The sequence below is a fragment of the Mchenga conophoros genome, linkage group LG23, assembly GCF_057382185.1.
Source record: "Mchenga conophoros isolate Kocher_MC1m ecotype Shallow Benthic linkage group LG23, M_conophoros_male_GT1.1, whole genome shotgun sequence".
Taxonomy (NCBI): domain Eukaryota; kingdom Metazoa; phylum Chordata; class Actinopteri; order Cichliformes; family Cichlidae; genus Mchenga; species Mchenga conophoros.
In genome coordinates, this window is record NC_140547.1 from 25,449,150 (window position 1) to 25,465,764 (window position 16,615).

A 16,615-nucleotide genomic window follows, 5' to 3' on the forward strand; every position below is an offset into this window, starting at 1 on the left:
TCTGTAGAATGTACCGTGCAGAAAAACAGCAGCAATTTGGGGGGCAGGAAACTTCCATCTGGACACCAACGTCCTTGACTTCACATTTTTCAGTGCTGATGTTACCATTATAGAAAGACACAAACAGTGCAATCACAGTGATGAAATTACAGGAGAAGAAACACAAAGCAATGAATCAGCTTTAAACAGGAACACAGTAAAATGACCTCATACTTCAGATTTGCCACTTACAAATAAATCCAGTTAAACACAAATAGATGCAGAAATTCCTGCACCATTTGTTTGTTCAGAGCTTATTCTCTGCAGTGGTAAACTCACCTTACAAAAAAGCCATCTGCGCCACCAGGAAGCCTTCTTTGATTTGTTCCTCTGAGCCTCAACTGGAGGTGAGACGGGTGCAGAAGAGGTGGCTGGAGTGTCAGGGACCACATGTTCATCTGTGAGATCCTTTCGTGCACTCACACTGGAAAGATAACAGAGAAGATCAGTCTGCTGTAATGCACTCAAACTGCCCTCAGTGCCTCAAGAAAGTCAGCTGGACCGACTGCTTGCACTCAAAAAAATGAAAAGTTGACTTTAATTAAAATTATTTTGTCAACAGGTTCCATGAAATTGCATTGTGTTAGTTTAAAGCAAAAATGTTTAGTTCATCTAATTTTAAAAAACTACTTAAGATTAACAACAGATATTTAAGACTACCTAAATCAAGTTATGTTGTATGAACATAGATGATATATTTACAGGTTAGATAGTTTCGATTAGTTACTTCAACACATTTCTTATTTGTGGCAGTAAAATGTTAAATTTAAGTTAGATTAATTCAAATATTATATTTTCAGCCACCTTGTGCTTTACTAATTAGTTTTACATAAATTTATTTTGTCAACAGGTTCCACACAAATGAATTAAGTACATCCAACTTATTATTTTAAATTTCTTTTATTGCCAACACATTCAGTGAGCATTTGTGTAAACCCAGTCCAAAATAAAACACAACAGCTCATTAGCGTTAGTAACTAACAGTATGTAGACAGATGCAACATCAAGACTTTAAATTAAATGTCTGTATCTGCCAGAAATAGAAGAAAAAAAACATTGAAGACCACATAACATGTTGATAAGATGACACTTGAGTTATGCACATGCACATCTAAAAGCTGACGTGTACCGTAAACCTACGCATACGGATCAGTATTTAAGGTTTGACTCTCAATATCCTCGAGCACAAACTGGGCGTCATCAGGACGCTACAACACAGAGCGAACACCATCCCCACAGACACAGTGGCCAGGGAGGCAGAAGAACGGCACATCAAGAAGGCCCTGAGTAAATGTGGTTATCCCAGCTGGACTTTTCTCAAAGCTGGAAAGGCACCTAAGGAAAGCTCCAGCTGATCCAGGAGAGAAGGACGACCGCTGCCCAAGTGATCAGCCTGTAGTGATCCCATATGTGTCAGGAGTATCGGAACAGTTGAGGCGCATTTTTTCCTCTGTGGCTTTTAAACCCAAAAACACGCTGCACCAAAAATTGGTCCACCCCAAGGATCGGGTCCCCCGACACAAACAGAGTAACATAGTGTACGCTGTTAAGTGCCAGGAGGATTGCCAGGATTTATACATTGGGGAAACCAAACAACCTCTGGCGAAGCGGATGGCACAACACAGAGGAGCTACCTCGTCAGGCCAGGACTCTGCAGTCTAGTCACACCTACAGGCCAGTGGACACTCTTTCAAGGATGAGGATGTGCACATCCTGGACAGGGAGGAACGCTGGTTTGAGCAGGGAGTCAAGGAGGCCATTTCCGTGAAAAGGGAAAGACCATCTCTGAATCGAGGAGGGGGCCTAAGGGTACATTTTTTCGCCATCTTACAATGCTGTGATTGCAGCCATTCCCCAACTCTCTGTGAATGGTACTCATGGCCATTGATCAGTGGGTTTTGGTCAGTGGTTGTTGGTCAATGGTCATGAGAATTTGCATAATTAAGATCAAGGAACTGACCTCCCAGCCCGTTGTTCCTTCAGTGGGCTGGTTTCAGTCATTATGCAAATGTACTGTTTATAAGATTTGGGGACACCTGCAGTCACTTGGATGAGTGATGAAACGTCTCTCCCACAAAACGCTACGTCCAGATGAACAGAATCAACTTTTGGAGATTTACTTTCCTGGATGATGCATCAAGACTTCTTTCACAGAAGAATTCACATATTCGTGGGAGGTAGCCTGTTCACAGAATAGAGTCTAAACGAGCTCTTACTTTCAGGTACAGTACAGTATATAGAGACGAGATGACGAGGCTCCAGTTACAGCAGTGCAAGAACACAAACAATAAATACAAAAAGAGTAAGACAATAAATATACACTTTATGACTAGTGGTAAAGGGATCAATAACAATTTATAATTTACAGTTTGATGATTTAAAGTCTCACAGACAACCCATTGAAAGGGGAGGGGGGGGGGGGCGGCTGCTTCCAAATAGAGCACATTTCATTCATAAAGTTGTAAATCCAAGCCCATTATGTGTTCATGATTTGAATCCTGGGTTGTGTGAAATCCCAGAAATAAACCCTAGACAAAGCCAGAGGGGGTGTTCGCCCAGGGCACCAAACAGGCTAAGACCGCCCCTGAACGTCAATATTACAGGAGACCCACACACCCATTATAAACTGACACTACTGAATAAATTAATATACCATTAAAATGCATCAAAAAGTTTACATTTACTTATCTTTTAATGAGATATAGATATATCAATGTTTCTGTGTTACTTTGTGCTTGTATTTTATTTTTAAACTATTTTATTTTTAAATGATTTACCATTAAATCATTAATTTAATTTTTATTTTTAAACTGATAAAACATATTGACAGAAACAAACTTCCATGCCTTATTATGTCCATTTCAGTTAAGGTTTTAAGCATTTCTGAAATCTCACTAATAAGTCACACAGCTGCACAGGATTCAGAAGCACCCATCTGACGTGGCCATCGAAGCATTTTTAAAAATTATTTTATTCTCCCATCACTCTCCTCTGCTGTTTGTAGCTTCTTAAACAAGCAAGTGGATGCTTTCCTCCAGCTGTTTGAAGACCCCTTCAATGTTTCTGTGCTAATGAAATGCTATTCCATATGTCATCAGATCTAAGGCTTCGTTCACACTGCAGGTCTTAATGCTCAATTCCGATTTTTTTGATCAAATCGGATTTTTTTTGTCTGGTTGTTCACACTACAAATAAAATGTGACACCAAATGCGCTCTAGTGTGAACCAACCATTGGTGTGAACGGTTCACGGACCTCAAAGTGGCCCGCATGCGCAAAAGAAGACGTCACACATAACGCGGTCTGTTTACGGAAGTAAAAATGGCGGCTACAGAGCTAGTAGGTGTTGTTGCAACAGTCTAGCAATTTCTGCACAGACTCACAACCTCAGTTTCTGTCCATTGACTCGCTCTTCATGCTTTCTCGTTTGTCTTCTCCGGCGCTGATGGCGTCTGTCTTGTGTCAGTGACGTAAAAGACGGATTTAGTGCGACGTGACCATTCAAACAGCAGTCGCTTTCTGAAACATCAGATATGTATTCGATTCAGTACCACATACGAAAGTGGCCCAGATCGGATATGAAAATACTGGATTTGTGCTCTTCAGAGTGTCCGACCAAAAAAGTCGGATTTGATGCGCTTTCGCCTGCAGTGTGAACGTAGCCTAAAGACCTCTTCATTCAGTGCACGTGTCTTTTTGCAGCTGTTTTAAATGTAGATGAGGAAAGTGTTATACATATTTCAGTTGCAGCACTCAAGTCTTTAACCACAGCACTGCACACGACTTCAGATTCCCCCGAGGTGGCATTTGTTTCTTTTGGTAGAATGGCACTAGAATGGTCCCTTGTGACTGATATTGTAAGAAATACATGGAAATCATACATAAGAAGAGCAATGTCGCCCTCTCCTGGTTCAACTAAACCCGGACACTTAAGATTGTGTATGAGTGACACAGACAGGGTGCTGTTATGACTTTATACACTTTACTCTTATTTCAATTTATCATTACAATTATCTGTCTAAGTCTTATTAAATAAATATGTATTTTTAGAAAAACATGTTCTGTTTTCCTCTGATGACCAAAAAACTGGCAACTGCCCACCTTTAGAGTCTTTCTTATAGCCTCATAGAGGCACACTTGTCAGAGATCATACGAGACATAACACGTGTTAAATATGTCAAATCTGATCTGATGTGAAAATTGCATATTTAATAAAACCATGCAAAATTTAGATGTCATAATGTGAATATATATTGTAGCTATGCTACAATCATAGGCCACTTTATTGGATACACCTATTTCACTGCTCATGAAAAGAAACTGAGGCTAGAATTCACACAGGCTCATCAAAAGTGGACAATAGAAGAAATTGATACTGATTTAGTGATGGCTGCTTCTAGCAGGATAACACACCTTGTCTCGGAGCTCAAATGATCTCAAACTGGTTTCTTGTTGAATCTGTGCCACAACAAGTTAAGACAGCTCTGGAGACAACATCAGGTCCAAACTAATGCCAGTGGCTAATGAGTGTGTATGGACAAACATACTGGGTAACATCCACATCCCACCTACAGGAGCTGCTCAGCCATGAAAACCTATGCCACAAAGCTCCTGGCTCACTTTTGTGTCCTTATATTAATGCCAGACGACATTTCCCCAGCAACCACATGGTTGCACTTTGGGCACTGTGAACTGCCCATTGTGGGCCCCAGTATTGCTGTGAAATGTTGGGCAGACTGTTTGATCTGAGCAGCGTACCCACTGTATGCCCACACATCCAGTACTCCCACTGACTGGTACAGAGTGTGGACCAGAATGTTGTTTATGATTAAAGCTTCTTTTAGCCACTCCCACAGTTTCAATAGCAAAAGTGACCAATTAAATGTCTGAGAGGTAGAGGAACAGAAACCACAATATCTACTCTGCAGCCCTACAAAGTATGATCAAAGTTCATTCAAATCTTTTCCAGCTGTTGTGTTTGCAAACAGAATGAAGCACACACTAACAAACACATCCGCTCTTTGATGGAGGTGACTATGATTCTTACAACTATAGTGTGTATTGATAACATATAAAAAGTATCCTATAAAGATATAAAATATCACGTCACATCTCTGCAAGATCAACAGATTGATCTTAAGTTCAATTCACTAATAATGCTATATAGAGCTATTTAAAACTATACAGTTTATTCTTTTACAAACCAGAAACAAATCATAAACCTTTGACTAAACATTTAAAATAATTTTACTGAACAATGAAATGAATAAAACAAATGTACTATATCCCCATAAATAAAACAAATAATAACTCAAAATAGTGGTCAAGCATATTAAAATGTGCTTCAACAGGGCAGATAACAAAAGCCTGCACTCTGCACTTGTTTTCACGGCATTACAAACTTCTTAACGTACGTACAAGGTGACATTTAAATTTCGCATGACTTTGTTAAATATGCAAAGCTTATTCTACACAAAAAACAAAACCATCAGCATGTTCACACAACTGTATAATCAACCAATCAGATGGCAGCAGCTCAGTGCATTTAGGCACTTGACAAGATCCAGATCCAGATATAAAATATCATTAGAGTCCGTTTTTTTTGTTTTGGTTTATATATCATGTGGCGCAAATGGGAACCTGAAGTTTGTTTCCGGTGCTGTGGTTAAAGAAAGTGAGCTCCACACTGGGAAAAACACGTTATTTTTATCTGCATTTGAAAGAGCTGGACAGCTGTGCTGAATGAATGACATGACAAAGTATTTTAAAAAAAAAAAATCCACATGGCTGAAAACTTCCACGTGTTGCTCACTTTAACGTGACCACTCTGCTAGCCGAGTGAAGCTACATGCACATTTACATTCCCGTCTCTTACTCACCATCACGGACAGCCTGGTGACAGCACAAACTTTAACGGGGTTTTTAAAATATTCCGTGTCTGTGACAGCAGTGGACATGCAGGCTGGACGTGACCTCTCCCTGTGTTTCAAATCCACACGGTCAGCGCCGGTGTGTTTGTGTGAGGCGGTTGCTAGAGAGTAAATGTTTCTCACATGTTTTAATATGCATTCAGTTAATATAAAGCACATTTTTCTTAATGATTGATCACTTGAATAAATAAATAAAACTTTGTTTTAACTATTTTAGCTGCTTTTCACTCAAAATCATTACTTCATGTGAAGAATTTTTTTTTCAGTCCACCCCCAGTTTTTTTTCACATGTGTAAACACAACACTGGTTCCTCCCTTGAGTTAGGTGCATTTTATAACAAATTCTTTAGTAATCAATAGATCACTGTGAAGCAAAAAATGGAAGACAGTCTGGCCCCTTGGAATGAAAGTACAGATAAATGAGGGGTGGCTTTTTGCACAGAACTGCATTTTTTTTTTTAACTATAAGAGAATTTATTAGAAAGAAAGTGTACTTTATTGATCCCTGTGGGGAAATTCCTCTCAACCCATTCACTCAGTGAAGCAGTGGGCAGCCATTGGGCACAGTGTGTAGGGATGGCACCTTGCTGAGGGGTACCTCAGGGTAGCTGTTCAGGGGAATCAAACCCCTGACATTCCAATCATGGGGCCACCACTCTACCTACTGAGCTATCCCTGACCCTAAAATGTTATCTAAAGGACTCTTTTAAGAATGGGATTATGAAACTTGTTTGTTACCCAGGAAACGCTTAAACAGCGGGTATGGCGATTGAACCCATAACCTTGTGTGTTATCAGCACCATATTCTAGTTATCTGACTCGTGGCCTGAATCGTCTGATCTGAAGCCAGCTGTAGAGTTCAGCTGATGAGCTGTGCAGATAGAGGTTGAAGCAGACATTTATATTCCTTGTCAGCTGACACTGCTGTTATTGTTTTTAGGAAAGCCCGTGTTAGGTATAAAAGCACTTATGTGGAGTATTTCTGACTTCCTTTTTGCTATTTCTTGTTAATGAAGCCCAATTGGTAATAAGAAATGTGCTCAAGTGAACTCAGCTACTACATACCTGAGCTCACTCATGCACTTTAGTGGTCAGTATGGGGCTTGAACCCATGACCGTGGCTGTTTCAGCACCATGCTCTACCCACCTGAGCTAACCAACCTGCACGAAGAGTGGTCAAACAACAGTTTTTGTTTTCCAGGATTTCACTGAACAAAGACTAGTGGATCTATTCTGGACCTCCAATCAACTGAGACTACTAAAGATGCAAAACCAACATAAATATCCTTTAAAGCCTTAGTTTTGTTTTCATTCACAGTTTCACGTCACATTTGTTGGACATGCTGCGCCAACTGATTTAGACAGGAGTCACAACCTCAAGAGCTGTAGCAGAAGGGCTGTAGCTACATCGTAAGGTTTTAAAAACTGAGCTATAAAACGTGCTGCCGATGAATAGTGGTAATAAAAACCGCGAGAGGCCAACAGTGATCACTGCCTTTTTTAAGGGGCTTGTTCAGATTAAATAGAACAAGATACAAAGCATTAAACATGATAAAACACAACAGCCTTAATAAAAGCAAAGTAATTTGGACCCGGAAGCAGGGTTCATACATCATCACTTAAAGACTGGATATCCCACCTTCTGTGAATGTTTTAATGCAGTACAGTTGTTATTATTAGCACTATGGCAGTTAAAATAAATAATATTCATATAAGAAATAAAATTGTCTTGTGTAAACTGTATATGGTGTTAAATAGGCCTATACTACTGTACTTTAATGTAGGTCATAAGGGTGGTACTTTAAGAGCCATGTATTTTATGAGGTGGTACTCGTTGTGAAAAGTTTGAGAACCACTGTTGTAGAGAGTGATAAATGAGAGAAAAGTGACACTATTTCAGATAGTGAATCACCAGGACTTCCAGCTGACGTCATCTGGCCTCTGTCCAGGCTAAGTTATCGAAGACCATGTGGCCTAATGGATAAGGCGTCTGACTTCGGATCAGAAGATTGAGGGTTCGAGTCCCTTCGTGGTTGGTTATACGTTTGCTACAGAGAGTCTTATGTGTCGGTAAATGCGGGAAGGACCAGAAGCCAATCTACCATTACACATTAATGGCCGATTATAAATGAGGAACGCAGTTCGGGACTGATGTCTAATCCGCCGTACTGTTTCGTTGTTTTTTTTTTCTTACAGAAAAAGGAATTTCAAAAATATGCACATTAAAAAAATCCAAAATATAAAACTTGATAAAAGCTAATACGAAACATTTAAATTTCACTGTTATGAAGTATATTAAGTGTTTAACGGGTGCATGAAATAAAAAAAAAAATACTGGTAACTTTTAAGAGGCTGAGTTTTATTTATTTATTTATTTCGAGACTGGCGGAACCTTTTAAAAGCGCCGCTGTTTGTCGTCGGTGTTGGAATTCTTAACTGTCAACAGGAACCGACTGCGGAGCAGCAGCGTGTGTTGTTGTAAGCTTTAGTACGTTTAAAATACCGTTTTTCTCAGTGTCTCTATGTGTGTTAGGAGCTGTCGGGTTAGAATAACCGAACTTCACTTTAGCGCGTTTACAACTGTAGAGACACAAAAAATTAGCTTAACTTACACCTTGAGTACCAGACCTTGAAGTCTGTCAATTCAGAGCTAAAAGTGAAACATTTTGTAGTAAATTTGTTTCTAGTATCGTGTAGATTGTTGCCGAGTTAAAAAATTTGAACTATCGATGTAAACTGAAGTTTGTTATAAACTAAATATTCATTATATTTTATGAGAAACGTTGAAACCTAAAAAATGTTCGATTTTTAAATATAGTTTGGTTTTCTGGTCATTTGTTACTAGGTTATACGCTCAAAAGGGTGAGAAAAACCACGTCTATAATCCCTTTTATTTTATGAATACACCTAGCAACACACATTTCTTTTTAACACTCGTGTTCAGTGTCTTTATTTTTATATTTTTCTTCATGCTTCGTCTTTGATTTCTAACAATGATCGCTGCGTGTTTAAGTCTCTGGAAATGCTATGTTAATTATAATACAGGCTAGATGGTTACCGAGTTAAAGAGTAGCTGCTACTCATGTGTGTATGCTCTAAAATAACACGATGACTCCTACCAGTATGTGATAAGGAGCAGTGGGATTTTAAATTCCTAATTTTTTGAACGGAGTTTGGACGACACAACCGAGAAAACCGCTGGCATGTGCGTCCACCGTCCTTTCGGTGTAAACTGGTGTCATAAAGTGACTGATTTGGTGTTTTTGAGTTTTCTTAATGATCCTGAGTCAACCTCTGTGTTGTGTAGTGTGTTTCTAATGACTTACTGACGAGAAACACTCGACTTCCTTCCCCGAAAACAGGAGCTGCCACTGCGGTCTGAACCTCCTGCAGTGCTGTGATTATGCGGCCAGCTCTGCGTCTATAAAACGCGGCTTCAGCAGAGCTCAGCCCAGGCTTTTGGGGGCGCATTCCTCGGAGGTGAGTGATTAGAAAACATTTTTGATATAAAATGAAATTAGACCATGTGTTCACTGGCATTCACTTTCAGAAACAGCAGCTCCTGCTTGCTTTGACCGACAAATATGGCTACGAGTCCTGTGATAATAGGTGCTTTTATTGTGAAAGAAAATACTTTGCTGTTGTTTTAATTACTGTTTTTAGTGCAACCCTTTTTATAATATCAAAGCAACATTTTGTTGTAAGAGTTGGAATACGAATAATATTAATAATAATAACAACAATAATGCTAACAATAATAATGACAATACAACATCTCCACCCTGCCTTTAAGTAGCTCTTTCGTCCTGTTTTCCCTGATGGAGGGAAGCGGAGCACCTGCTGAGGACATCCTCTTCCGGCGTCCCTGGCTTCCCGTGAGCATCAGTGGGTGCCAGCTCCTGGCCAAGAGCTGGTTCGGTGAGACGGCGTACCATATCCTGCTCACCGACATGCACTGTGTGTGGGAGGAGAGGATGGACACAGCAGTCATCCAGAGCAGAGCACATGTATGCACAAATGTGAACAGATAACCTGCGAGGCCTTGTGGAATTTACTTAGCAGGAAATCTTTATTCTTACTGTTCTTAAAAGCCAGATGAGCAAAAACCCGTGTTTGATGAATACATTCTTGTTCTCCATCATCAGGAGCTTAACAGGCGTTTGCGAGCCCCAGTAAAAGCCTTCTTCACTCACCTGTGTGAGGTGGTTAAGCCCTGCCTGGCGGGAGTCGGCAGCCAGACTGAAAACGAGGTTCAGATCTCTCTGACGAGACAGGAAGACGGTAGCATCAACATGAGGCTGAAGAGCGAGCTGGCAGGACTCCCTTTCTACTGGGAGTTTCACTGCACCCCTGCACCAGTAGCTTTGGTACGTCCTTACCTTTCAGATTTCTTTTTTAAACCCTAATCGTGGCGGCTGGGCTGTCTGACTGTTTTGTGCGTTTCTTCAGGTGTGCATTCAGCTGGTGCGCCCCCTGCTGACGATGAGTCGCCTGCTGCAGCGGCAGGTGGAGCAGCTGGGAGGTCTGCTGGTGAGGAAGGACGCTGAGATCCAGGACTACAGAGAGAATGGAGCCACGCTCAGCAGAGGTACAGAGGCTGTGCCAGGCTGTGCCAGTGTGCCTGCACATGTGATGTGACAATAAAAAGTGATTTGATTTGATTTGATTTGATTTGTTTGTAAGGTCGCAGCATTTCCAGCAGCACTTCCTTGTCTGTTGTAATGGGATTGTGATATGCACCTGGTGAAAGCTGGAGGAATCCACCATCACATTACTCACTGGTTTTTGGGCTGGTGTGTTGAAGTCGGAAGCAAACATATTGGTTAGCAAGCTGCGCTGTAATTAATCTAACAACATCTAAGCAAAATGCAGAAACAGTGTGTGGACAAACTAAATACGCAGATGGGGGCAGTGTCCAAATTATGGGGTGCAGCCAGTGTGTGGGCCTCACTTGTACTGTGTTGGCCCAAGAGCTGAAGTGAAAAAGAATGTTAAAAAAGAATGAAAGGTGTCCACTGCAGTTCCTGGTGAACTCTCAAATTGAGAAATGTTTGCACCCTTTCCTTTTCCAGCTCATTTGTCAACCAATCAACATTCAGTGTATGCGCAGTTTAACAGCATACTATTGGGTTTTTACAGGTGTGTGTTTGCGTAACCCGGCTTGCAGACAAAACAAGTATACGTAACAGCCAGGTGCTGCTAATCAAATGCATTTGATTCATTGCTCATTAGCGAGTGTGAGCACCTGTAAAGAAGCAATAGCAGGAACAGTAAGGAACAGCAAGAAAAAGATAATCCACAAGTGGAAAACATTCCCTCCAAGGTCAGACTGTGCAATGCTCAGTGAACTTGTAAAAAACAAAACAAAACCCAAGAGCTCCATCTCAGACTGTACGGTTGGCACGGTGGAGGAAGGGGTCATGATTTGGGCTTGTTTTGCAGCTGAAGGACACGGGCAGCTTCAACCATCTCCTCTGTATACCAAAGTATTTTGGAGTCAGGTGTTAGGCCATCTGTCCGGCAGCTAAAACTTGGCTCCGACTGGGTCATTTAACAGGACAATGATCCACAGCACAGCAGCAAATCTGTAACAGAATGGTCCAGTGCTGAGGTGGGGGCTGCTGTAAATAAGAGTTGGGCAAAATTCCTCCATAATGATGTAAGAGACCGATTAGGTCTTAAACTAAATGATGCCTTTTTTATTCACTGTGTCTGCATTTTTGTTAGTTTTTTTTCTACTGAATAAAGAATGAGTTAGTGTGATGGTTTGTGTGTTGTTGTCCATCAGAGCTTGTATTTATCTAATTTTAAGATCTGCTATGGACAGGTCTTAAAACAAAGGCACATTAATTCATATTTAAATTTGGTGTACAGTGCAATTTTGTGTTTTCTGAAGTCTAGTTTTTGTTTTTAGTTAAATTAAATGTTTTTTAAATTTTTTTCAGTTTTAGATTTATTTTAGCTTTAGTTCACCATGATAAGCTCAGTCTGTACCTTACACCAGGCTGTAGTTGTCAGATAAATGCGTTAATCTACTCTACAAGGGACTGGCAACACAAACGCTGATGATCACATTCAGCCTCCATGACTTTGAACCTTAATATAATTTAATCACCTGAGTTATAAAAAAACCAAAATCACCTTTGCACAGCTATCATGAACTCGAAAACTGTTCATAGAGAACAAAATGTATTTTTGCAGTTTTCAAACTCTGTCCGCTCTCTGGCTACTCAGGTTAAACATGATACATAAGTCACTTAGATACCTTCAAAAAGTTATTGTATGTTATTTTTATTTGTTCCTAAGTAAATCAGTTTGGCTGAGATAAGTTATAGTTCTCACACAGCTGAATAAACATCAAACAGAAAACTGATTAAACAGAAGTGTGAGATGGTAGAGTGAATGTGAGTGTGAATGGTTGTCTGTCCCTATGTGTTGGCTCTGCGACAGACTGGCGACCTGTCCAGGGTGTACCCCGCCTTTCGCCCTATGACAGCTGGGATAGGCTCCAGCACTCCCCGCGACCCTGAAAAGGATAAGCGGAAGCGACTGGATGGATGGATGGATGGATGGATGGTGAGATGGTAGAGAATTTACTCCAATGTCCTGTTATATTTTACGGAGCAAGGAGTAGACGGCTGAGTTTATTAAACTCCATTGAGACAGCTGGTGACGCAAATCTGAAGGCTAGACCGTCCCATTTCACAGCCTCGCACTTCCGGCCTTCTCGGTTTTCGGAGGATCCGGCCTTCGCGGTGTACTTGAGCCGAAGGATGCAGCCCCTCAATTGAGATACAGCCTATGGGTGCTCACTCATTTGTGGAGCCATCCTGTAGTGGACATTAGCGGAAATGCAGTTTTTGGTACCTCCCCATAGGTTGCTAACTGTTTAGCAGTGCTTTAACTGCTTTTGTGACCCCTCAGTCTGATCACTGTGGAGTGTCATGATATCATGATTATAATCCAGATGTGTCTTTTTGAACCCAGAACGGCTGCAGACAGATGTTTTTGAGGAGCACACCCACAGAGAAGACTTCATTGCAAAGGTGAGAGGTCTCACACACACACACGCACACGCACATGGAAAAGAAATCGTAAAAACTTATATGATTTACTCATGAAAGTGGCCACTTTCTCATTACTTTCATATATTGTTTTATTAAGTATCCAAAACATACAAGTTTCATTTATATAATTTTTCAAGGGATCTTATATCTGTTTTCACTCTTGTATGCTTTTCATACAAGTTTCACACAAGACAGATACAAACTTTATAAGATTTATATATATCTTTTTCATATGGGACGGACACACACGCACGCACGCACGCACGCACGCACGCACGCACGCACGCACGCACGCAGCCTATAGTTTGAGCTCCGTTCCTCGTCATTAACCTGCTGTGGTGAGCTTCCTTGTGATAAACCACTGCGGTCGCTGGAACTTGAGCCGTGTGACGTGCTCAATAATCGCTGTGTGCCACTTCCTGCCAATCAGGATGAGGTGAGGTTAAGTCCCCGTGTGTGTGTGTGTGTGCGTGTGTACACTGTATTCAGGTGTGGAATTTTTCATCTCTTACTATGCTGACCTCTGACCTCCACTGTGTGTGTGTGTGTGTGTGTGTGTGTGTGTGTGTGTGTGTGTGTGTGTGTGTGTGTGTGTGTGTGGGGTCTGGGTTTTCAGATGCACCTGTTGAATTTTTCAGGACGGATACGACTGGTTATTTTTATATTTTTATTATGTTAACACTTCAGTGTGTTTTTCACACAGTTTCCATTTGAGTTTTGATACCCACATCCCTGCTGCCTTGACATTTGTCCACCTTCAAATACACTAGTCATACTGTATGTGGTAAAAAGGAAGAAAGCAAATCAATAAATATTTAATTTTAAGGGACAGACTGAACCATTAGGTTACAGCTGGTTGTGTTACTTTTTTTTGGATCCAAATGTTTCAACCTTTGGATGTCTCAGACATTTAAATGTCTTCTGTGTTACAAACAGAGCAGTACTCAGACAAAAAATAGCTGAATAAATGTATTATTCCAGTTCATTGTTTGTCAATTATCCAACCAAAAAACAACAACAACAAAAAAAGTGTCTGTCTGTCCTTTCTTCCTTCACGGGAACTAGAGTCGATCAAAATATCTATATATAAGATAAGATAAGATAACCTTTATTAGTCCCACACGTGGGAAATTTGTTTTGTCACAGCAGGAAGTGGACAGTGCAAAAGTTATGAGGCAAAAATTAGAATACAATAAGAATAAATACAGTACACAACTGTACAGAATAGAATAAAATAAAATACTATATACAGTAGAATAAAATAAAATAAATATACAATAAGATAAAAATAGAATACAAATACAAATACTATATACAACTGAGTAAAAATACAACGATGACAGAAAGGATTATTGCACTTAGTATTATTGCATATGTATGGATGTGTGTGCTTGATCAGTTAAAGTCTTTATTATGGAGTCTGACAGCAGTGGGGAGGAAAGACCTGCGAAATCTCTCCGTCCCACACCGTGGTTGTTATATTGTTATATGATTGATACAGACGCATTAAAATGTGTTCAGAATTTCCAAATCACTGATGATTCATCTCATAAGACATGACTCGCTGTTCTCCTCTACATAAAGTGATTTTTCAAATACTTTTAACCTATAAAAATCAGCCCTGTGTTTACTTGATGTTGGATCACCACTAAAGTTTGCAGTGGACTTGGTCATATTTACAGAGGTACCTACACATGTGGGTTTTTACAGGTTTCAGTCGTGGTAAAAAGGATGTTGCAGCATCATGACTCACTTTACTGCATCCTCTGATTCGATTTACAGTAGCAGCAGCGTTGTTGGCCATTACAACTAACTGCTTCTTATGCACACAGACGTTTCTGTTGCACCTTAAATTAATATCTGATGCCTACTTATCATCTGAAAACGAGCACCATCGAAATCCATGTGTCCCGTTGTAAATCCTTAAGACCAATCAGTGTCCATTAGCTGGATTATCAGTGTTTTATGGGCTAACTGCGGTGTGCAAGGAGACGTCCTTGGATGACTTTAGCGATAAGTGGACTTTTTTTTTTTTTTCTCCCTGAGCTAATGTTAGCTGGTGTATCTTAAGTAAGGTTGAGGTCCGGACTTTGACTGGATCATTGCAGCACCTTGATCCTTTTATGTTCAGATCATTGTCCTGTTTCATGACCCAGATATCCTCACATTTGACTCTAAAATACTTTGGTATACAGAGGAATTTATGGTCAACTCAATGACTGCAAGGTGCCCAAATCATCACCCCAGTACTGATATGCTGTGTTTGGTCCACGTTGTTACCTTTTAGAACATCTTCCAAAGAAAGTCTAAGTATATTAAATTAAAACTTCCGCTTGCAGCTTTTCAGGCAGTATTTTGTGCATTTTACCTTAAACATCTTCTATGTATTTATTTATTTCATTCTATTTGTTGGACCTTCATCCCTTGTGCGTATGCATGGTCTGTGGAAGTTTTTACATTTGTTCAAACAAACTGTGGTAAGAAAATACAGATGAGTCACAGATTTGGTCGAACATTCATACGCGCAGTCTATCTGTGAATAAGATCCACTGTCTCCAGAGGTGTTAAAAGATGCCTTCTTGTATGTCGTGGGGTTTTTATAGCTCTCGGGGAAATTTCCCGTCTCAGGTGAGTGTGCGGGGAAGATGCTGCAGGGCTTGCTTGTGTGTCATCAGGTTGTTTTTGGGGAGGGAAGCAGCCTGTTTGTTGATGCTGTTTGTGTAAAAGGACAAACCAGGAAAGAATCACAGTTTCATTCGGTGGAAAAGCTCCAGGTCAGGTACGATTATGACTCATGGAAAGTTACATCAGGGTCACAGTGGAAGCTCTATTTTCTGCTTTTTAAAAAAATATTTTTTTCTGGGCAATCAGTGTTGAGCCAGGCTGGGTGAAGTGGACAGTCAGAAACCACAGAAGAAGAAGAAAAGTGCTGCAGTAGATCAAAGTCTTCTTCTCTCATGGCAAATTACACCGGGCTGCGACCAGGCCGCCCTCAGACCAAAGTCCAAACTGAAATAAAAGTGTGTCTGGGAAAAATGTTGCCGCGATGCGTCAAGCAGAGAATCACACACGCGATGGATAGACTGCTATTTGTGTGTGTGTGTGTGTGTGTGTGTGTGTATGTTTAGCATGTGTGTGTAGTATTTATCTATCAGGGTCAGGCTTTTGCATACCTGTACGCGTGCATGTCCGTGAATGTGCCATCCCTGTGTTGTGTTTGTGTCGGCATCTCTATCTCCATGAGAACGTCCACTGCAGCCCATCATACTTATATTTAGTTTCTTTTTTACTCTCCTGATGTCATGGCGTCAGCAATCTTCTGTAGCTCTCTGCCAGATAATGAATGAGCCCATTTCCAAAAATGTCACAGTAACAGACGGATCAGAGCTGCAGGTACAACACACAGTCTGTATTTGTGCCCCGTTGCTGTTTTTAAAAACAAAAAAACAAAAAACAACCCGGCTTCAGTTTCAGCTTCAGCTTTTCTTCCTTGAACTTGAATTTCTTTGACATTTACACAGTTATTTACGTGCACAGTGCCAACACAGAGCGGCACAGACCAATATCTTCAGAAATCATC

The 16,615-nt window shown here is 40.6% G+C and overlaps 1 protein-coding gene and 1 non-coding gene across 6 annotated transcripts in view; both read left to right on the top strand.

Moving 5' to 3' along the window:
* Positions 1-7,931: 7,931 nt before the first annotated feature.
* trnar-ucg (transfer RNA arginine (anticodon UCG)) lies at positions 7,932-8,004 on the top strand. Its single transcript has one exon. It is a non-coding gene; the product is annotated as a tRNA-Arg (tRNA).
* Positions 8,005-8,390: 386 nt separating this feature from the next.
* Positions 8,391-16,615, top strand: part of nhej1 (nonhomologous end-joining factor 1) — a 31,442-nt gene continuing 23,217 nt past the window's right edge. For 2 of the 5 annotated variants that reach the window (XR_014890713.1, XM_085264707.1), the window contains exons 1-6: positions 8,391-8,456; positions 9,331-9,448; positions 9,765-9,975; positions 10,114-10,335; positions 10,418-10,556; positions 12,956-13,014. Coding sequence is in view for 4 of the 5 variants with exons in the window: in XM_085264707.1 (XP_085120833.1) it covers positions 9,787-9,975; positions 10,114-10,335; positions 10,418-10,556; positions 12,956-13,014 (609 nt within the window). In the remaining variant the exon portion in view is untranslated. Of the gene's footprint in view, positions 8,457-9,330; positions 9,449-9,761; positions 9,976-10,113; positions 10,336-10,417; positions 10,557-12,955; positions 13,015-16,615 lie in introns of all 5 variants that reach the window. The other 3 variants (XM_085264709.1, XM_085264711.1, XM_085264710.1) reach the window with 3 other exon arrangements.